Source organism: Loxodonta africana, chromosome 11 (genome assembly GCF_030014295.1).
Source record: "Loxodonta africana isolate mLoxAfr1 chromosome 11, mLoxAfr1.hap2, whole genome shotgun sequence".
NCBI lineage: Eukaryota > Metazoa > Chordata > Mammalia > Proboscidea > Elephantidae > Loxodonta > Loxodonta africana.
The window spans coordinates 9,408,617-9,429,223 of record NC_087352.1 but is presented as its reverse complement, the minus strand read 5'-3'; the positions used below and the strand labels follow the sequence as shown (position 1 = coordinate 9,429,223).

General features: G+C 50.2%; 2 protein-coding genes across 5 annotated transcripts in view; both read left to right on the top strand.

The window, feature by feature from the left end:
- PHLDB3 (pleckstrin homology like domain family B member 3) overlaps window positions 1–7,351 on the top strand; it is a 29,247-nt gene extending 21,896 nt beyond the window's left edge. For all 4 annotated transcript variants that reach the window (XM_064293751.1, XM_064293753.1, XM_064293750.1 and 1 more), the window contains 3 exons: window positions 3,991–4,210; window positions 4,993–5,078; window positions 6,953–7,351. In XM_064293751.1, the coding sequence (XP_064149821.1) occupies window positions 3,991–4,210; window positions 4,993–5,078; window positions 6,953–7,087 (441 nt within the window). In that variant the 3' untranslated portion in view covers window positions 7,088–7,351. The remainder of the gene's footprint in view (window positions 1–3,990; window positions 4,211–4,992; window positions 5,079–6,952) is intronic.
- Window positions 7,352–12,280: 4,929 nt separating this feature from the next.
- Window positions 12,281–19,407, top strand: LYPD3 (LY6/PLAUR domain containing 3). Its single transcript, XM_064293756.1, has 5 exons — window positions 12,281–12,824; window positions 14,002–14,133; window positions 15,985–16,155; window positions 16,467–16,628; window positions 18,012–19,407. The coding sequence occupies exons 1-5, from the start codon at window positions 12,755–12,757 to the stop codon at window positions 18,509–18,511; spliced, it is 1,035 nt and encodes a 344-aa protein (XP_064149826.1). The 5' UTR covers window positions 12,281–12,754; the 3' UTR covers window positions 18,512–19,407.
- The last annotated feature ends 1,200 nt before the right edge of the window (window positions 19,408–20,607 follow it).

The following is a 20,607-nucleotide window of genomic DNA, read 5'->3' as shown; positions in this document are numbered from 1 at the left end:
GGGACGAGACAATATTGAGAAAGTGAAGGTTACCCTTGACTGTCCTCTGCAGTCTTGCCTCTGCACAGGTGTTTTCTGATTGTCAGGAAGCTTTCAAATCTTTTTTATACCGTCCCACCCATACTTATCGAATCACATCTTGTGAGTTTAATTTTTCCATCCATGGCATATTATTTGCAACGTGCTCTTTGTTATCTCAGCATTTTGTCCTTTCCCAACAAATATTTTTCGACTGCCTACTGTGTACTTGGAGTCCTGGTGGTGCAGTGGTTAAGAGCTCGGTCACTAACCGAAAGTTCAGCAATTTGAGTCCCTCAGCTGCTTCTTGGAAACCCTATGGAACAGTTTTACTCTGTCCCGTAGGGTTGCTGTGAGTTGGAATCAACTAGACGGCAACGGATTTCGTTTTGGTTTTATGTGCGCTAGAAACCAGGTGGAGCAAATGGTTTGCACTCGGCTGGTAACTGAAAGGTTGGCAGTTTTGAACCCACCCATGGCTCCACGGAAGAAAGGCCTGGTGATGTGCTTTTGTAAATATTATAGCCAAGAAAACCCTATGGAGCTCAATTCTACTCTGTAACCCATGGGGTCACCGTGAGTCAGAATCAACCTGACAGCAACGGGTTTGGGTGTTTTGGTACAGTGTGTTAGGTTTTCGATTAACAACAGAGACCAAAATTAAAATCCGTGCTCTCGGGAAGCTGTTTAGTGGGGCAGATGAACAAAAACAACATCAATAAGTAAAATAAACAGCATGTCAGATGCTGATAAGAGCCAGAGAGAAAAATAGAGCAGGAAGGCAGTGGAGCTTTCCTGTTTGTTAGGTATACGCCCTACCTCATTAAAAATGAAATGGGTGCCCCATCATTTATTAAACAGGACCTGTTGTATGCAGTTGGAAACCCTGGTGGCATAGTGGTTAAGTGCTACGGCTGCTAACCGAAGGGTCGGCAGTTTGAATCCGCCAGGCGCTCCTTGGAAACTCTATGGGGCAGTTCTACTCTGTCCTGTAGGGTTGCTATGAGTCGGAATTGACTCGATGGCACTGGGTTTGGTTTTTTGGTTGTTGGTTGTGTGCAGTGTGTTTCTGGAATTTGTAACTAGAAGTAGAATTGTTGTTATTGGGTGCCGTTGAGTCAGTTCTAAGGAGCATTCTGGCTGTACTTGTTCCAAGACATTTTGTTCATTCTTCTGGCAGTCCATGGTATATTCAATATCCTTCACCGACACCGTAATTGAAAGGCATCAATTCTTCTTAGGCCTTCCTTATTCGTCGTCCAGGTTTCACGTGCATATGAGGCAGTTGAAAACTCCATGGCTTGGATCAGACTCACCTTAGTCTTCAAGGTGACATCTTTGCCTTTTAACACTTTAAAGAGGTCCTTTGCAGCAGATCTGCCCAATGCAGTGTATTGTCTGATTTCTTGACTGCTGCTTCCATGGGTCTTGATTGTGGATCCAAGTAAAATGAAATCCTTGGCAACTTCAATCTTTTCTCTGTTTATTATGAAGTGGAATTGGTGGGTTGAAAAACTTGGCAGTGGCTAGCTCATCCTTAAAATAGCCCTGTGCATGGGATGCTGTGGTAACCTCCAATTTTCAGAGCAGGGATTGAGGCTCCAAGAGAGCCAGGGGTTCCATTGAAGTGACAAGGTCGGGGCATGGTGAAGTTGAGAGCCCTGAGCTCATCTCTGCTCTCCTCCTGGATTGGGCCCTGGCATTGCCACATCCTAACTGACCTTGGTAAGTCGCTTCTTCTCTAGAAGCCTCAGTTTCCTCATCTGTCACGTGGGGACAGTAACAGGTTGTTGCCAAGTCCCTGATGGTACACACAGTTAAGTGCTTGACTACTAGCTGAAATGTTGGCGGTTTGAAGCCACCCAGAAGTGCCTCAGAAGACAGCTCTGACGATCTGCTTCTGAAAAGTCACAGCCTTGAAAACCCTATGGAGTAGTTGTGCACACATGGGGTCACCATGAGTTGAGTTTGACTTGAAAGCAGCTAACAACAGCAGCAGCGGGTCATTTGGAGAAGAAACAAGGGGATCACTGTAATGGCCTTGGCACCGTGCCTGACACATAGTAAACTAAAAAACCAAACCCATTGTCGATGAGTCAATTCCAACTCACAGTGACCCTGTAGGACAGAGTAGTACTGCCCCATAGGGTTTTGAAGGCTGTCATCTTTACGGAAGGAGACTGCCACATACTTCTCCTGTGGAGTGGCCACCGACCTTTCGGGTAGCAGCCGAACTCTTTAATTACTGCGCCAGTGGGACTCCTTTAAAATAGGTACTGTTACCCCGATTTACGGGTAAGGAGCCTTGGTGGCATAGTGGTTAAATGCTTGGCTGCTAACCGGAAGATTGGTGGTTCAAACCCACGAACCACTCTGTGAGAGAAAGTTGTAACAATCTGTTCCTGTAAAGATTCAAAACCAAATCAAACCCATTGCCATCAAGTCGAATTTTGACTGATAGTGACCCTAAAGGACAGAATAGAACTGCCCCATTGCATTTCTAAGTCTGTAACCTTTAGGGAGACAGACTGCAGCATCTTTCTCTCACGGAGCGGCTGGCGGGCTTGAACCACTGACCTTTCAGTTAGCAGCCAAGTCCTTAACCATTGTACCACCAGGGCTCGTTTCTGATTACAGTGTTGGAAACCCTGTGGGTTAGTTCTTCTGTGTCCTATAGGGTCTTTGTGAGTCCAAATTCAACCCACTTGATGGCAGTGGGTTTCCACCTCATTTTGACCATGGGGCTCACACCATTCTTTGCGGGGATTATTTGGGAAAAATTGGTATGAAGAGACACAGCCTGTCCTGATGTGTTGTGATGAGGGCTGGGGTAAGGCACTTTGCAAGCACTGATGAGGGGCACCTCACCCAGACAGGAAGGATGGCACTTCCAGGTGTGGCGTCCGTATGGATGGTGGCACCACCATTGTTGGGAGTCATTGACCCCTCCTTCTCGCTCATCTGCATGTAAGCAGTAGACACTTAACTGCTTTCATTCTTCTCCCCGGACCTTCATGGCCACCTAAGGATGACCTCTCTGCCTGGTGAGGCCTGGCTCGGTCAGCTTTGGCTGTGTGACTTGGATCTGGTGACTTAACCCCCCTGAGTCTTGGTTTCCGCATCTATAAAGTAGGAATACATGTACTTATCCCCCGGGGAGCTTGAGAGGACAGAGAGAGTATGTATATACAAAGTGTTCGTTGTTAGTTGCTGTTGAGTCGATTCCTACTCATAGTGTGACCCCATGTGTGCAGGGTAGAACTGCTCCATAGGGTTTTCAAGGCTGCGAACTTCTGGAAGCAGATCGCCAGGCCTGTCTTCTGAGGTGCCTCTGGGTGGGTTTGAACCACCAACCTTTTGGTTAGCAGTCCTGCGCTTAACCATTTGTGCCACCCGGGGACCATAAAGTGCCTCCCATAGGATAATAATCACAAGAAGAATAATGACAACAATAATAGTGACAATGAAAACAATGTTCTCATTTACTGATCACTTACTATTGGGTCCCTGTTTTACAGAATCAGCATATGAGTGTTCCACTTTGAGGACCTTGAGCCAGGGGCCCCTCACATTTCTGACATGCCTTTGGCATTTCATAGTGAGTTCTAGGCTCAGGAGGATCTGGGTTTGAGTCCCAACTCTGCCACCTAGAAGCTTTGTGGGACCTAGGGTGGATTATTACAGCTCTCTATACCTCAGTTTGCTCATCTGTAAAATGGGGCTGATGATAACACTGTCCCAAGGGTGGCTGTGAGGGCTCAAGGAGCTGATGCTCATAAAGCCCTGGGCAGAGTGAGTGTCACGGTCAATAAATGTAGCTGTTGGAATCCTCATTATCCTCACCGTTGTTAATATTACTGTCTAAAGACTTGGGTAGGTAAATATACCTATGTGTGAACTGCTGTGATTGGGCTTCCCTTGTGGGGCTCCAGGCTGCAGGATGCTCAGCTATCCCCTCTCTTCCCTTCCCAGCCCCCACCCACACCCCCAATCCACCCTCCAGGACCCCGTGTCTTGGACCTCCGGCAGCACCTGGAACGATTGGGCCACAACCCGGAAAACTGCCCGCAGGTACGGGTGTTAGGGGGCTGCTGCCGCGGACCCCTGGTCAAGATGGGAGGCCGTATCAAGACCTGGAGGAAGCGATGGTTCTGCTTTGACCGCCAGGCCCGTCGCCTGGCCTACTATGCAGGTAAGTCCAGCTGGGCCGCCTTGAGTCTTGTGCCCTTAGAGCCTGGAGGAGTCCAGTCTAGAGGCCTTTCCCCTCAGATACCCAGGAGTGTTGGCCCTCAGACCCCCACTGTCTTAGGCTGCTGAGTCTGGGTCCCTGGCCCCTTCTTCCCTTAGGATTCAGGAGTCCAGGTACCCACCTCCTGCTTCCCCCAAGATCCAGGAAATGGGCTCCTAGCTTTTTCTTCCCCATAACCCAGGAGGCAGATGTCAGGCCCCTCATCTTCCAGGACTCCCCAGCTCCTTCTTCTTTAAGCGACCCAGAATCCAAACCCCCAGCCCTCCTAGGCAACCCAGGTTTCAATTTTATACAGCTTTGGCTCCTAGACACCATTTTCCTACAATATCCGGGAGTGTGAATCTGGATCCTCTCCTCCCCTTTCAAGACACCCAGGAATCAGACTCCTAGTCTTTTGTCTCTAGAGGAATCAAAGATTCTGATCCTCTCCCTGAGTTCCTCCCCTTCTCAGGGACTATGATATTCAGAAACCCAGGGTTCCAGTTCTCCAGACCCCACTCCCCAAGACACCCAGCAGTCTGGGCCCTGATCTTGTCCAGCCTCCACACCCAATCTCCCATGTAGCATCTTCAACATTCAGAGTATCTCCCTACCATGGTACTTCAGGGACCTTCAGACTCTCGCCATGTACCTTACCTCACCCCCAGCCTCGACTTGGGCCCAGTTATCCCGTCCCAATACACAAACCCTCACTGACTCTGTTTCTCCCTCACCTTCCTCACCAGACAAGGAAGAGACCAAGCTGAAAGGCGTCATCTACTTCCAGGCCATCGAGGAAGTCTATTATGACCATTTACGCTGTGCCTTCAAGGTGAAGCCCTCCCCTCAGTGCGGCCCTGCCCTCCTGGTCAAAGTCCCTGCAGTCAGGCCTTAGCTCATCCCTGACTCATCCATCCCATCCCATCCCATCCCAGCCCAGGAAAAGCCAGCCGTGGCCCCTACTGTCAGAGTACTTGCCATCCAGCACGGAGACCAGCAGGCCATTTCGCTCCAGGGGCCAAAAAATGAAGAGCTAGGTCTCTGGCTCAGCCACTGTTACTTTTCTTCGAGCAAAACTTTTAGAGCAAAAATTTGGCACACTCTGATGCCAGGCTGAGAATAAATGAGGGCAGGGTAAGGACGGAGTGGAGGCAGCCTGGGGAGCAAGTAAAGGAGACGTTTATTACTCAGCTCCTGCCTGTAGTTGCGAGGTGGGAGTGAGCCCCATGGTGTCATATCATATTTATTTTTCCCCAGAGAACTCAGGACTCAGCACTTTCATAAAAGTGCAGTGCCAGAAATTACTTGTTGGCAAATAATTCCATTTTAAGGAAGCTCTGTGGAGAGCAAGGAAACCCTGATGGTGCAGTGGCTAAGAGCTATGGCTGCTATCCAAAAGGTCAACAGTTCGAATCCGCTAGGCAGGCACTCCTTGGAAACCCTGTGAGGCAGTTCTGCTTGTGTCCTATAGGGTCACTATGAATCGGAATTGACTCGACAGCACCAGGTTTGGTTAAGGAGAGCAAACAACTGTGGCTTTTTAAAACTTAGATTGGAATTTCAACTGTGTGACCTCAGGAAAGTGGCTTCTCTTCACTGAGCCTTAGTTTTCTCATCTGCAAGACAGGCGCAGTCCAGCCCACTCCTCAGGGTTATAAGATTAAAACAGGTAATGGATGTAAGACATTTACTCAACCCCGGGGTGCTGGCACAGTGGTTCAATGCTTGGCTGCTAACCAAAAAGTCAGCAGTTTGAACCCACCAGTGGCTCTGTGGGAGAAAGATGTGGCAACCTGCTTCTGTAAAGATGTTCAGCCTTGGGAACCCTATGGGGCAGTTCTACCCTGTCCCACAGGGTCGCTAGGAGTTGGAATTGACATGATGGGTTTGGTTTTTTTGGGGGCCTGGGAGGTTGGTATATAGTAAGTGGTTGTTAGTTGTCACTGAGTTGATTCCAACTTACGGCAACCACAAGCACAACAGAACAAAACATTGCCTGGTCCTGCACCATCTTCCTTCATGATTATTGGTGTGTTTGAGTCCATTGTTGAGGCCACTGTGTATTTTGAGTGCCTTCCAACCTAGGGGGCTCATCTCCCAGCACTATATTGGACAATAGTCTGTTGTGATCCATAGGATTTTCACTGGCTAATTTTCAGAAGTAGATGGAAACACATGACTCACCACAGTATGACAGACAGATGGCTGGTGAATGTTTTAAGTAGATACTCAGTAAAGGAGTTCTAGGCGCTAGGTGGCTTAACCCAATTACAAACCAGGGGGGGATCCTAGGTTTTGGGGAGGGGGGATTTGAACACCTATAGTCCTAATATGGTAGACGGTAGGCTGGGTGAAAGGACGTAAATCCTCTTTTTTAGTTTATCTTGCTCCCAGTTTAATAACAGTGCTTTTCGTAAGTTAATTCTGGTTAATTCATCTAATCCTCAACAACATCCCAATGAGGTAGGTAGCACCATTTAGGAAGACAGAAGATTAAGACTAAGTAACTTGCCCAATGCCACAGGGTGTGTAATTAGCAGCCCCGAGATTCAAATCCATGGTGCTATTGGTGCCTGAGGCGCTCCTTGGAAACTCTATGGGGCAGTTGTACTCTGTCCTATAGGGTCACTATGAGTCGGAATCGATGGCACTGGGTTTTTATTGGTGTCTGTTCTCTTAACCACCCCACTCTGCTGCTCATTCCAGAGCCCCAGCCCCCGCCTGACGTTCTGCGTCAAAACCTACGAGCGCCTTTTCTACATGGTGGCCCCGAGCGCAGAGGCCATGCGCATTTGGATGGACGTCATTGTGACCGCAGCAGATGAGAACCACGCCCCCTGAGCGGCCCCGCCCTGGGGAGGGCGTCCTGCCCAGGCCCCGCCCACTGCTGGAAAGCCTGGGCCCGCCCCTTTGAAACTCTTAGGGAATCCTGCCTGGCTGCATTTCGGCTGGTCTGAACTGTGGCGTTTCTCAGGGGTAGGGGCCTCCTGGGGCAGGATCCCAGCCTCTAGGGCCCTGCCCCAGGCATAATGAAGATTGCAGGGGTGGAAAGGAACTATTTATTGATGCTCCTGTGATACGGAATTAAACATGGAGGAAAAACAATGTTTGCTGCTGTGGTTTCCAGTCCAGGCGTCAGAGGCCTCTTGGCCTCTAGGCAGGACATGCAAGTTATGGGTGCCACTGAGAACCAAGCGTCTTGTAGCTGGTTCCCCACTCTAGGAATGGAGACCTTCAACCCTAAGGTCATGGCAGGTGGGAGTGGGGCAGTGACCCATTCCTTTGTCTTTGGGGATTTTACCCTGACTGGGTTATTTGTAAATTGTAGGAACTACAAGACCCCCTCACTCGAGGCCTTGGCATATGTTGCTCTCTCTGTCTAGATCTTAGTTTAGATGTCCCCTCTTTGCGGAAGCCCTTTCTGACAAACACACACACTCACCTTTTGATCCCACCCCTGAACATCCTGGGTCATCACCGGTTCCTTATGGGACTGAGCGCTCCATCAGAGAGAACTGGATTGTCTTGATCACCACTGTCCCCAGCACCATAGATAGGGCACATTTCATTCTATGGAAGTGAATAAAAAATGGGGTCTTCCTATGTACTGTTCCCTTGCTTAGGTACTTTTCCTCACTCTGCCAACTCCTACTCAGCAGTTAGGTCATAACTCAGATGTTTCCTTCTCCAAGAGGCCCTCCGTGATTCTCCTGGCTGAGTCAGATGCTTCCTTTGGACTCCTGCAGCCCCCGGGCTTCCTCCTGGACCCCTCTGCCTGTGGTTCCTGCATCCCAACCCAGACTCCTCTATCTGTGCCTCCCCCATCCTGGCCCTGACTACCCCGAGTCATCAACTGCTGATGAAAGTGCCTCCCTTGCTGGAGTGGTTGTTCCAGGAGGCATGGACTGGTCCTGTCTTGGCCACCACTGAGCCTAGTACAAACTAGATGCTGAGTGAGTATTTGATGGCTGAATAAGTTGATGAGACAGAGATGCTAAGGATTGGGGACAGCCGTGAACAAGTCAGACAAAACTTTTGACTGACTTCTATTCATCCTTTAGGCCGCATCTTAGATGCCCACTCCTCTAGGAAGTTCTCTCTGATTCCTAGGCTGGGTCAGGTGCCTATTCTGGGCTTCCATAGTCCTCCTGGCTCCCACACCACAGCCTTGACCACTCTAGGCTGTCATAATCTGGAGACAGGTCGTTCCCTTCTCAAGCCCCTCTGGATCCCATCTCCTTGGGCTCCAGATGTCCTGTCCTGGATTACTGACTCCCTTGAGGGTTCAGATGTGGTGCTCCCAGGAACCGGTTGCCCAATAAGAAAGGTAGGCACGGGTTTACTTACTAATCCGTACTGCGCAACCTCACCTGTTTTTTCACCTCATCTAAGAACCGGAGTCTACATTCCTGTGCAGTGACCTCTGCGGACAGGGGGCTGGTAAGAGCCACAGAACAGGCGTTAACTGAAAGAGGTGCATTTAAACCTCCCTCTGCTCACTGGTCCTTAGCCAGGTGGGGGTCAGCTCCCAGGATCTGGGCAGGCCTGAGCAAGAGGAGACTCCCCACCCTGGGTCCCACTCCCTCCCAAGACACTAGTTCTTCTGGTTGGGCCAGTTGGTTGGGCTGGTTGGGGGGTTCCTCCCTGAAACTCTCCCACGTGGTTGGGGCCTGCAGGGCCTCCTGCTCCTCAGCCCACAATAAGCATAGTTGAATCGCCCTGCCTGCCACTCACTGAGTCCTTGCTCCAACCCTCAGGAGGCAAAGGTTTGCAGACTTACTTGACAAAGGACACAGCTGAAGTTCAGAGAGGGAGACTGAGTTACTTATAGCCACACAGCAAGGAAATGGCAGAAGCAGGCTTAAAATTTTAGTCTGTCTGATTCCAGACTTGATACTTTCTCCACTCATTCACAAAAGACACCCTTCCCTTTATTATAAAAAGGAGGCCTCGAAGGCTCAGAGAGGTGAAGACACTTAATCGAGGTGACACAGCACACCAGAGGTGGGGCTGGGATTTGGAGACAGGGAGGCAAGGCCAGTGCTGAATGACTTCACAAGAAGCCACTTTCACTCCTTGTGCCTCAGTGTGATGCCAAGTGACCCCACCTATGTGACTGAGGTGCTCGTCATTGTTGGAAATTGGGGTGTTCACGGAGTCTGGGGAACAGATCATATCTTTAGAAATACAGCCGCTATGTTTCCTGCCATCAGATAGGGAGCTACCCAGAAGAAGCTGGGTTTGACTCCTGACTCTACAGCTTCCTTGCTGTGTGAACTGCAACATCTTTCTTTAGGTTCCAGTGTCAAATGGATGCACCTTTCTACCCCCTCAGGAATTCAAGGAGAGGTTGCTTGTAAAAGGGCGGAACACAGAGCCTGGTACAGAGTGGGAGCTAAAGAAGTGGCAGCTATTAGTGAAACCCATGTGAAACTGTGCACTACAGATTAATAAGTAAGCCCAAGTAAGCCTGTGCTTACCTTGATTACTGGGTCATTCGCCCCTGCCAGGGATTGTAAATTTGTGCTGTCAAGTTGATTCTGACTCATTGTGACCCTATAAGACACAGTAAAACTGCCCCATAGGGTTTCCTGCGCTGTAATCTTTACAGGAACAGATCACCAGGCCTTTTCTTCCAAGGAGCAGCCGGTGGGTTCCAACTGCCGACCTTTCAGTTAGCAACCAAGTGCTTAACCGTTGCACCGCCAAAACCCAAAAAAACCAAACCCATTGCCGTCAAGTCAATTCTGACTCATAGCGACTGTATAGGACAGAGTAGAACTGCCCGTAGGATTTCCCAGGAGTGCCTGGTGGATTTGAACTGCTGACCTTTGGATTAGCAGCTATAGCTCTTAACCACTATACTACCAGAGTTGCCACCAGGGTTGCCACCAGGGCTCCTAAATAAATGATAACAGTCATACTGTATTTACCTTAAAGGGTTGTGATGAGGATTAAAAGAGCTAATGCAAGTCCAATGCTCACAACAGTTTCTGGCAATAGTAAACACCAAGACTTGGTTACTGTTATTATGACTTTTGTTATCACTGTTATTACTATGCTGAACTATCTGGAAGTCGTCTTGGAAACCTCCCACTGCCTCTTCCCTTACGTTTGGTCCATGGGAATTCTTGCTAAGTCTTCCTCCTAATACGTTTTGGATCTTTCCACTTTTCACCGTTTCCGCTGCTACCACCCGAGGACAAGCCACCATCACCTCTTGCCTGTGGCAATGCCCTCCAGCCAAAGACCACTTGGAACACACCTGGTGTTGAACAGGTTGGGTTTAATGTTCATTACCAGAAGGGAGAACACATACCACGGGGGAACCGTGGGGCATCTCATTAAGAGGATGTCAGAAAGGACTTATAGGATTTGGGTTGTGTATGGTGATTTGGTTTGTGTATGGTGATTTGGGGGAAGGTTCGAGGAAGCAGGGCTTTGCTCTGGATTGGATACTGTCAGGAAGTACAGGGAATTCTATGATTGGTATTGTAATAAATCTTATCTATGAGGCAGGAGTAACGAAGCAAGGCAAAAGCTGTCAATTACATTAATATAATGTAAAGCAATGTAATATAGTAGCAGTCACATATTAGCCAGGATATGAGGATGCTTAGTCATTTTTGTAGTTTGCTGTTGTTTGTTTCTGTGTTCAGACATGATCATGGCGTGGTCTTGATTTTGTTTTGAGTCATCACGGTGACAGTGCGGCCTTGTCTAACGTTGGTGTGCTGCGAGATTGTTTAGGCTCAACAGGAAAACCCTAGGGCCTCCCTGTGAGTGCCAGGCCAGCTCTTGACTGTCAGAGGCTGGTTTTCTTTCCTATTTGGAAGACTGTCAGCTCTCTCATTCAACTCTCCTGCAGTCCTTTTTCTTATTTTTATTGAAGAATAACATACATTCGGTAACTACATAAGTATACAGCTCAGTGATTCTTTGCATAGTTGTTGGTGTTGGCTGCTGTCAACTCGATTCCGACTCACGACGATTCCATGTGTGTGGAGTAGAACTGCTCCACAGGGTTTTCAAGGCTGTGAACTTTCGGAAGCAGATCATCAGGTCTGTCTTCTGAGGCATGTCTAGGGGGTTCCAACTACCAACCTTTCTGCAAGTAGTGGGCACTTAACTGTTTGCATCACCAGGGAACTCTGCTACATAGTTGTACACACATGTAACTATTGCCCAGATGAAGACAGAATGGGTTCCTCATTGTTGCTCCTTCTGGGACAACGACTTTTCAGAGATAACCACTGTTCTGATTTCTATCAGATTAGTTTTTTTTTTTAATGTAAAAAAATGTATATATATAACACAACACTTGTCAATTCAACATTTTTTACGTGTATAGTTCAGTGACACCAATTACACTAATCAAGTTTTCAGGTTTGTTTTGACGGTTCTAGAACTTCATGTAAATGGCATGACGCAGCATGTTTTGTGAAATACTTCTTTAGCTCAGCATAAAGCTTTTGAGATTCATCTGTGTTGTTGCGTATTTGAGTAGTTCGATCTTTTCCAGTGCTGTGTAGTATCCCATCAGACGAATGAACCAGCCTCTACTTTTTCATTCACCGCCTGATGGATATTTGCATTATTTCTCAGAGTGATTATGTTGAAAAGCAAGTCTTGTCATGCCCCACCCCCCCGTCCCCCAGCTGAGGTAGGCCCTCTCAAAGGTTCTCCACTTCTTTCAGAATAAATCTTAATTTCTTCTCAGGGCCTCTAAGGCCCTGAATGATCTGGCTGCTTCCTGCCTCTTCTGCCTCAGTTTCCATTCTTCTCTCCTTTGCCCTCTGAGCTCCAGGCATGCTGGTCTCCCTTTTGTATTTGAATACTAAGTGCTTCCTCCTCCGCCTGGTATCGCTCTTTGTCACCCCTCCCCCTACCTGCTTGGTGTGGCTAAATTCCCCCTGTCTTTGAGGTCATGACTGAAGTTAACAGGCACAGGGAAGCCTTCACTGACCAACCCCCTCCTCTAGACTCTGAGCCTCCTTGTAGCTACCTACACTTCTTCCTTCATTGTCCTACTCTCAGTTGTAAATAACAATTTGTGTGATTGTTTGATTAATATCTGTCTCCCCCATTAGACTCTGAGCTCCGTGGGAGCAAGGACTGCTTCTGTTCTGGCGTCCAGTATCACCCAGCCGAAGCCCTGCACGCCCTGTAGATGTTCACTAAGTATTCACCAAAGGTTGAACGTTGAGGACTCAGACACTTCTTCTCTGAGTCTCAGTCTCCCTCTCCCATGCAGACTTTCTCCCGGGAACTGTCGGGGAAACTTGACTAACACTCAACCCCTCCTTGGCAACTGCTTAGGGCAAGGGCTGCTCTCCCTGTGGGTGACGCATCTACAGGTGAGGGCCCCGCCCCACAGCGGACGCTGACTTGGTCTCGTTGGGTAAGGCCAAAGTTGCCTGGGGGAGGTTACTCATCCTGGGCTCAGGTAAGAGGGCCCGGGTTGTGAGGCCACACACTCGGGGGACGCCGAGGGAGCAGGACCGAGCCATGGACCCCGCAAGATCAGTGATCTGGAGGGCAGGTTGGCTGCTGCTGCTGCCATTGCTGCTTCAGGAAGGTGGGTCTGCTGCCGGGAGCCTGTGGGGGAGGTAGATCTAAGGAGGAGCTTCCCCCTCAGCCCCCACAGAGATGGCTGTGGGAGACGTTTTTCCATCCTGAGCAGAGGAGGCTATGAAAGAGACACTCACCCTGGGGTGAAACCCAGTGCCCCCGAGTCGATTCCGACTCATAGCGACCCTATAGGACGCTATAGGAAACCCTGGGAAGAAGGACTGTGGAAAAAGTTCTCCCACTCTGCAGAGTTCCCTGCCCTGGGCAGAAGGGACTGTGATTAAAATCCCCACCTCCCTCCATGGTCTGAAAGGACTGTAGGGGAAAATCCTCCCAACCTGAGCAGAGGAGGCTGTGAGAAGTATTCCCTGTCCTGGGTGGAGGGGGCTGTTGGGAAGTCTCCCACCACGGGCAGAATGGACTGTGGGAAAAGTTCTCCCACCCTGAGCAGAGGGGGCTGTGAGAAGGATCCCCTACCCTGGTCAGAGGGGACTGTGGAAAGGGCCCCCACCATGGGCAGAGAGGACTCTAGGAAGGACCCCCCACTACCGGCAGAGAGGGCTGTGGGAAAAATTCTGCCATCTTGAGCAGAAGAGGCTATGGAAAGGGTCCCCAATCATAAGCAGAGAGGATTGTAGGCAGGGATCCTTCATTCTGAGCAGAATGGGAAAAGTTCTATCATCATCAGCAGAGAGCTATGGGAAGGGATCCCCCATTCTTGGATGAGGAGACTCGGTGGCAGGGATGCCCCACAGCATAAGGGGCTGTGGAAAGACTGCTCCCACTCTAGACATGCCAGAAAACCCGTTGCCGTCTAGTCAACCCGACTCATAGCCACCCTGTAGGGCAGAGTAGAACTGCCCCGTAACGCTTCCAAGGAGCGGCTGGTGGGTTCGAACTGCCGATCTTTGGTGAGCAGCCTTAGCTCACCGTAGCTCTTAACCACTGCGCCACCAGGACTCCACTCTAGGCATAGGGGGCTTAAAGGAAGGAGACCCAATGTATCCTGCGCTCCCATATTTTTAGAATCGACTCGACGGGAATGGGTTTGGTTTTAGTTTGGTCCCTCGTCTTGCCCCGGGGAAGGTTGCGCAGTGATGGACTGTCTCATCTTGGGGACAGAGGGCGTGGGAAGCACCATTTCCGGAGTAGATGGCTCAGTTCTAATCGGCCCACACCCCCAGGAGCGCAGGCCCTGGAGTGCTACAGCTGCGTGCAGAAAGCAGATGACGGTTGCTCTCCGCAGAAAATGAAGACCGTGAAGTGCGCGCCGGACGCGGACGTCTGCACAGAAGCGGTGGGAGCGGTGGAGACAAGTGAGTGGGAACTTGGGGTCCTTGCGCAAGGTTCAGGCTCCTCCAGCCCGCCCCCTCTGCGTCTGGCCACGCCTTTCCAGCGCAGTCCGGATCATCTTTCAGCGCGACCTGGGCTCCTCAACACAGCTGCTCGCTTCACTCCCGGCCTGACCTTCGCCATCCCAGCTTAGGGTGGTGGGAGGCTGAGCGTTGCGAACTAGGTGGGACGGACTGGGAGAAACCAGGTCTGCGGCTGCGTGCACCCTTTTGGGACCTCCCCCTCTTTGCGTGCACAACCCATGCGTTTCCGCGCCACCACGGACACTCCCCTGCCCCCTTCTGTCCCTGCCGGAATTCTTTCCTCCTCAACCCAGCTTCCCATATCCGATGGGCCCGCAGGTGATGCAGTGCCCCTTTCAGAGGTCTTCTCCTAGGTTCCCACAGCCTGAGCCCCGCCCTTCGCAGGTTGAGCTCTCGGTGGAAGCCCCACCCCTTTGTTGTTGTTATTGTTGTTAGGTGCCATCAAGTCGGTTCGGACTCATAGTAACCCTATGCACAACAGAAATAAACACTCCCGGGTCCTGAGCCATCCTTACAATCGTTGCTATGCTTGAGCCCATTGTTGCAGCCACTGTGTCAATCCACCTCGTTGAGGGTCTTCCTCTTTTCCGCTGACCCTGTGCTCTGCCAAGCATGATGTCCTTCTGCAGGGACTGATCCCTCCTGACAACATGTCCAAAGTATGTAAGACACAGTCTCGCCATCCTTGCCTCTAAGGAGCATTCTGGCTGTACTTCTTCCAAGACAGATTTGTTCGTTCTTTTGGCAGTCCACGGTATATTCAATATTCTTCGCCAACACCACAATTCAAAGGTGTCAACTCTTCTTCGGTCTTCCTTATTCATTGTCCAGCTTTCACATGGGTATGATGCGATTGAAAATACCATGGCTTGGGTCAGGCACACCTTAGTCTTCCAGGTGACATCCCTGCTTTTCAGCACTTTGAAGAGGTCCTTTGCAGCAGATTTACCCAATGCAATGCGTCTTTTGATTTCTTGACTGCTGCTTCCATGGCTGTTGACTGTGGATCCAAGTGAAAAGAAATCCTTGACAACCTCAATCTTTTCTCTGTTTTATCATGATGTTGCTCATTGGTCCAGTTGTGAGGATTTTTGTTTTCTTTATGTTAAGGTGCAATCCATAGAGAAGACTGTGGTCTTTGATCTTCATCGAAGCACTTACTAATGAAGACCAAAGACCCCACCCCTTTAGAGTCGGCTAATGAAACCTCCCTTTCCAAGGGCACTTCCTTAGAAGGCCTACCTCTCTCTGACCCTGTGCTTTTTTCCCCCCTTTTTGTTAGCCTTTCAGTTCCTTATGATGAGGCTTTCTGCTGCTTCACCCCCTTTGGCCAATACCCGGTCCTAGCTCCTCTCGTGGCCTTCCCCCCTCCCTTTGTCTGGTGTCTGTCAGCCTGTCTGTCCGATCCCTTGGACCTAGCTCTTTGAGGTTCCGCCCCTCCTTGTCCTCGCCTCTTCTGCCATTCTTCGGTCTCTAGTTCTTTCCCACCCGATCTGCTCTGAGACCCCAGTCTTCCCATCTTGGTTTGTCTAGTGTCTGTTAGTTGTCGCCGAACTGATTCCACTAACGGAGACGCCATATGCGCAGAATAAAACTTCTCCATGGGGTTTTCAAGCCTGCGGCCTTTCAGAAGCAGATCTTCTGAGGCGGCTCTTGATGGGGCTTGAACTACCAACCTTTCGCTGGTAGTCAGTCCAGCGCTAAAACCATTTGCGCCATCTGGGTACCGTTTTATCCGAGGCCCCGCCCCTTTGAAGCCCGCCCCTCTGACCCCCGCCCCTCTATCCGCAGTCCACGGGCAACTTTCGGTGGCAGTGCGTGGATGTGGCTCGGGACTCCCTGGGAAGAATGACCGCGGACTGGACCTTCACGGGCTTCTGGCCTTCATCCAGCTGCAGCAATGCTCCCAGGACCTCTGCAACACCAAGCTCAACCTTACCTCGCGAGCGCTCAATCCCGCAGGTGAGTGGGACTGGGCCATAGGCCCAGGGGCATAGCTACAGCGAGGCTTACAGGCCCGGCTGATTGTAGACTAGAGGCGGAGCTGTGATAGCTGGCGGGAGTACTCAACGTGGACTGGGGTCCTCCGGCTAAGACTTCGCTGCTGTAGGTAAGGTGCGGTTGGACGCTAGGGGCGGGGCTATGGGTCTGTGCTAGGCCAGAGAGTTGAGCTGTGCATCTGTTGAAGGTCGGAGACGTGGGCTGGAGTGATCAGCCCTCTCTTCATCTTTCCTTCCTTCCCATTCCTTTCCTTCCTTCCCACCCCCTTGCAGGCAATGAGAGTGCTTACAAGCCTAATGGCATCGAGTGCTACAGCTGCGTGGGGCTGAGCAGCGAGGCGTGCCAGGGTACGGCGTCACCCGTCGTAAACTGCTACAATGCCAGCGACCATTTCTACAAGGGCTGTTTCGATGGCAAAGTCACCTTGACGGCAGGTGAGTGAGCTCTGAAGCACGGGGTCCATAGCAGTTATGGTAACCTTTCTGAGGAATCCTGGGCAATGTAGGTAGCCCTTTATCTAAAGAGTTCCTCCACCTCTAACACATTCTGGGAACTGTAGTCCTACATTCTTGTCTAGAGCGTCATGTGCCCAGTGCATGGTGGTGATGGAGATGTTTTTGTCCTAGAGTTATTTGAGGAAATACGCTTCCATAGAGGGCTGACGGAAACCCTCGTGGCGTAGTGGTTACGTGCTACCGCTGCTAACCAAAAGGTCGGCGGTTCGAATCTCCCAAGCGCTTGGAAACCGTATGGGGCAGTTCTACTCTGTCCTATAGTGTCGCTGTGAGTTTGAATCGACTTGATGGCAGCGGGTTTTAGAGGGCAGAAAGGTGCAGAATGTGATAACATGCTATAAAATAAAAAAACCAAACCCTTTGCCTTCGAGCTGATTCTGACTTACAGCGATCCTAAAGGACAAGGTAGAACTGCCCCACACGGTTTCCAATGAGCAGTTGGTGGATTCAAACTGCCGACCTTTTGGTTAGCAGCTGTAGCTCTTAACCACTACTCCACCAGGGTTCCCAGTGTGTTATTGGGAGTGTATTTAAGTCTCTAAGCTCCTGCCTAGGGGCTGCGGGTAACAGAGTTCCCACCCCTTAAACTCAAGGGGTTAGGGCTTCCTCCTATTCCAGAGTATTAAACCAAGCCCCTTGGCATCCAGTCGATTCCGACTCATAGCGACCTTATAGGACAGAGTAGAACTGCCCCATAGAGTTTCCAAGGAACGGCTGGTGGATTCTAACTGTCAACATTTTGGTTAGCAGCCTGAGCGCTGAACCACTGCGCCACCAGGGTTCCTACCGGAGTTTTAGGAGAACTGTTGTTCAGCTTCCTGGCCTCTGCCTCAGGGAACCATGGGAGATGAAGTTCTCCAAGCTTCATCCTCTGCCAGGTGCACTATGGGAGGTGTAGTTCTGACCCAGGCTAAATTTTGGCGGTGAGGGAGAGGGCAACGAAAAGGAAAGGAGACGGGGAAATAGTGGGGAGGAACGTGGGGCATGTTTGTTCCGCTCTTTGGTTGTGTGAGAGATGCTCTATCCCAGCCCAAACCTTTGTTCCAAGGCATTGTGGAACTTGTAGTTCGGCTTTCAAGCTTTTCTCTCAATGTACTATGGGAAATATGGATCACCAGTTGCAAAAACAGTGCAACAGTGTTTCACAAAGTGGGGCCTCAGTCGAGACTTAGTAGTTTAAGGAATGTAGGACCTGTCCCCTGTTTTGGGGGTTTTCTGCTCCGGTCTTACTCCCCAAATTTCATTCTGGCTATGCCTCCTCTTCCCTCCAACCACTGACCAACTTTTGTCACCCTCTTGCAGCCAGCGTGACTGTATCCTTGCCCATCAAGGGCTGCGTCAAGGACGACTTATGCACCCGCGATGCGGCGACAGGTCCAGGGTTCGTACTCAGCGGTTCCTGCTGCCAGGGGTCCCGCTGTAACTCTGACCTCCGCAACAAGACCTACTTTGCGCCTCGAATCCCTCCGCTTGTCCGCATTCCCCCTTCCCAGCACACCACTGCGGCCGAGACCACTTCTGTCACCACGACCACCCCAGCCCCAACCACCACTTCCTCTACTACCAAACCCAGCCCAGCGCCAACCAGCCACACTCCTCCGCAGGAGAAGAAGGCAGAACCTGAGGCCTCCCAGGAAAAGGGGCCCCGCTTGGCTGGAGGTGCTGCTGGCCACCAGGAACGCAGTAATGTGGGGCAGTACCCCTCAAAAGGTGGGGTCCAGGACTCCTCCAAGGGCTCTGCAGTTCCCATGGTCGGATTGGCGACTCTTCTGTTGGTTGTAGTTGCTGGCGCCCTTTTATGAGCTTCTCCATCTGGGGACCTTCCCCTTGTCCTACTTCCCTGGCCCTGGGCACCCCTCTCCCGTTTATACTTCCCTTTCCCCTCAGTGGACTGGGCTGGCCCAGCTCCCATTCTTCCAATCTCCCTAGTACCCTCAGCTTCTGCTGTGCTGGTTTGCAGCTTGGGGAAATAAAGTTACTGTTGTATATAACCTGCCAGGGTCTTCTAGATTTTTGAGGGGATTTCAACTGTATCCCTATCATCCTTGTCTCTTTCATCCCCTCGTGGTGCTCAGGACAGAGAGAAGTCAGAGCTGTCACAGGGAAGGAGAGGGAGACAATGATAAGCTTCCTATTTGCTTTCACATAGCCAAGTTGGAATCTGGGGGGTGGGGGGTCGGAGAGAAAGAATAATGGTACCTTCCTCTGGTCACTGCTGCCCCCTGCCCCTCCATCTTTGCGGGAATCACTTCTGAGTCTCTCTCCCTTACTAGACTGTGAGCTCCTCAAGGGCAGGGATTATGCCTTGTGGCTCTGTGTGGCCAGCTCCTGGCACTTAAGGGACTCAATAAAAGTTACATTACTTTGTATACTGCTTTAAACGAGCCATTTTCACCTCATTTCTCATTACAATATCTTAAAGCTGAGCTGGAACAGGAACACCAGAGCCTTTACTAGATAGAGAAGCTGAATCTAGAGCCACAGTCCCGGGGAAAAGTTGGAGTTTGAATTCCTTTCCATTTCCCGGGAACTAGCTAGCTTGTGGAGCCCTGGTGGCGCAGTGGCTAAGCAAAAGCCCTGGTGGCTGCTAACCAAAAGGTCGTCAGTTTGAACCCACCAGCCACTCTGCTGGAGAAAAGACCCAGCCATCTGTTCCTGTAAAGATTACAGCCTAGGAAGCCCTATGGGGCAATTCTACTCTATCTTAAGGGTCACCGTGAGTTGGAGAAATTGACTTCCGGCACACAACAAGTGGCATGTGCATGATGCCACTGGTGAGGGGGAGACTGGGCGAAACCATCAAGCATTATTGAAGGGTGAATTTTTTTTTTTTTTTTTTAAGTAATGCTAGGAAGCAGAGGAAATCCCCTGGGTGGTGCGAATGGTTAAAGCTCTGGGGTGCTAACCGAAGGTTGGAGGTTTGAGTCCACCCAGAGGTGCCTCAGAAGAAAGGCCTGGCCATCTACTGAAAAATCACCCATTAAAAACCCCGTGGAGCACAGTTCTGCTCTGACACACATGGGGTTGCCATGAGTCAGAACCATCTTGATGACAACTGGTAATGACTGGAAGGAAGCAGAAGAAGTTTTGTCTCATGTGCTCCCTCCCTGAGCCCTATCCACCTTATCATTCGGTGGGTTTATTTGGGTACCCTGCTTGCCCAAAGGGGTCTAGGGTGCTGTTGTCCATCTTGCTGCATGTTGGGGACCTAGGGCCTGAATCCCACCTTCATTGCCTTTCAATAAGCTGAAGGCCTGGCCTTAGAGGCCCCAGGGAAGAAAATCCTGGCTTGGAGTTGAGGGGTCCTGGTAGGCTTTGGGACTGCTTGATGGGAGGAGGGTTAGATGTGGGGAATAAAACCAAAACAAACAAACAAAAAACCAAACCCGTTGCCATTGAGTCGATTCCAACTCATAGCGAGCGACCCTATAGGACAGAGTAGAACTGCCCCATAGAATTCCCAAGGAGTGCCTGGCGAATTCAAACTGCCGACCCTTTGGTTAGCAGCCATAGCACTTAACCACTATGCCACCAGGGTTTCCTGATGTGGGGAATAGTGAGATGAAAATAGTAATATTGCCAACATTACTATTAATAATGGGTAATATGAAATAATAGTAACAAAACAGCACTTAACCACTATGCCACCAGGGTTTCCTGATGTGGGGAATAGTGAGATGAAAATAGTAATATTGCCAACATTACTATTAATAATGGGCAGTAATATGAAATAATAGTAACAAAACAATAGTAAATAATAATTATGGTAACAACAGAGAGAATTAATAAGAGCAGGAGCAACAACATAAATGGTAGCATCAGTAATAGTAACTATAGTTACAAGAATGTTGCTGGTTTTGTTAGGTGCCGCCGAGTTGGTTCCAGCTCATAGCGAACC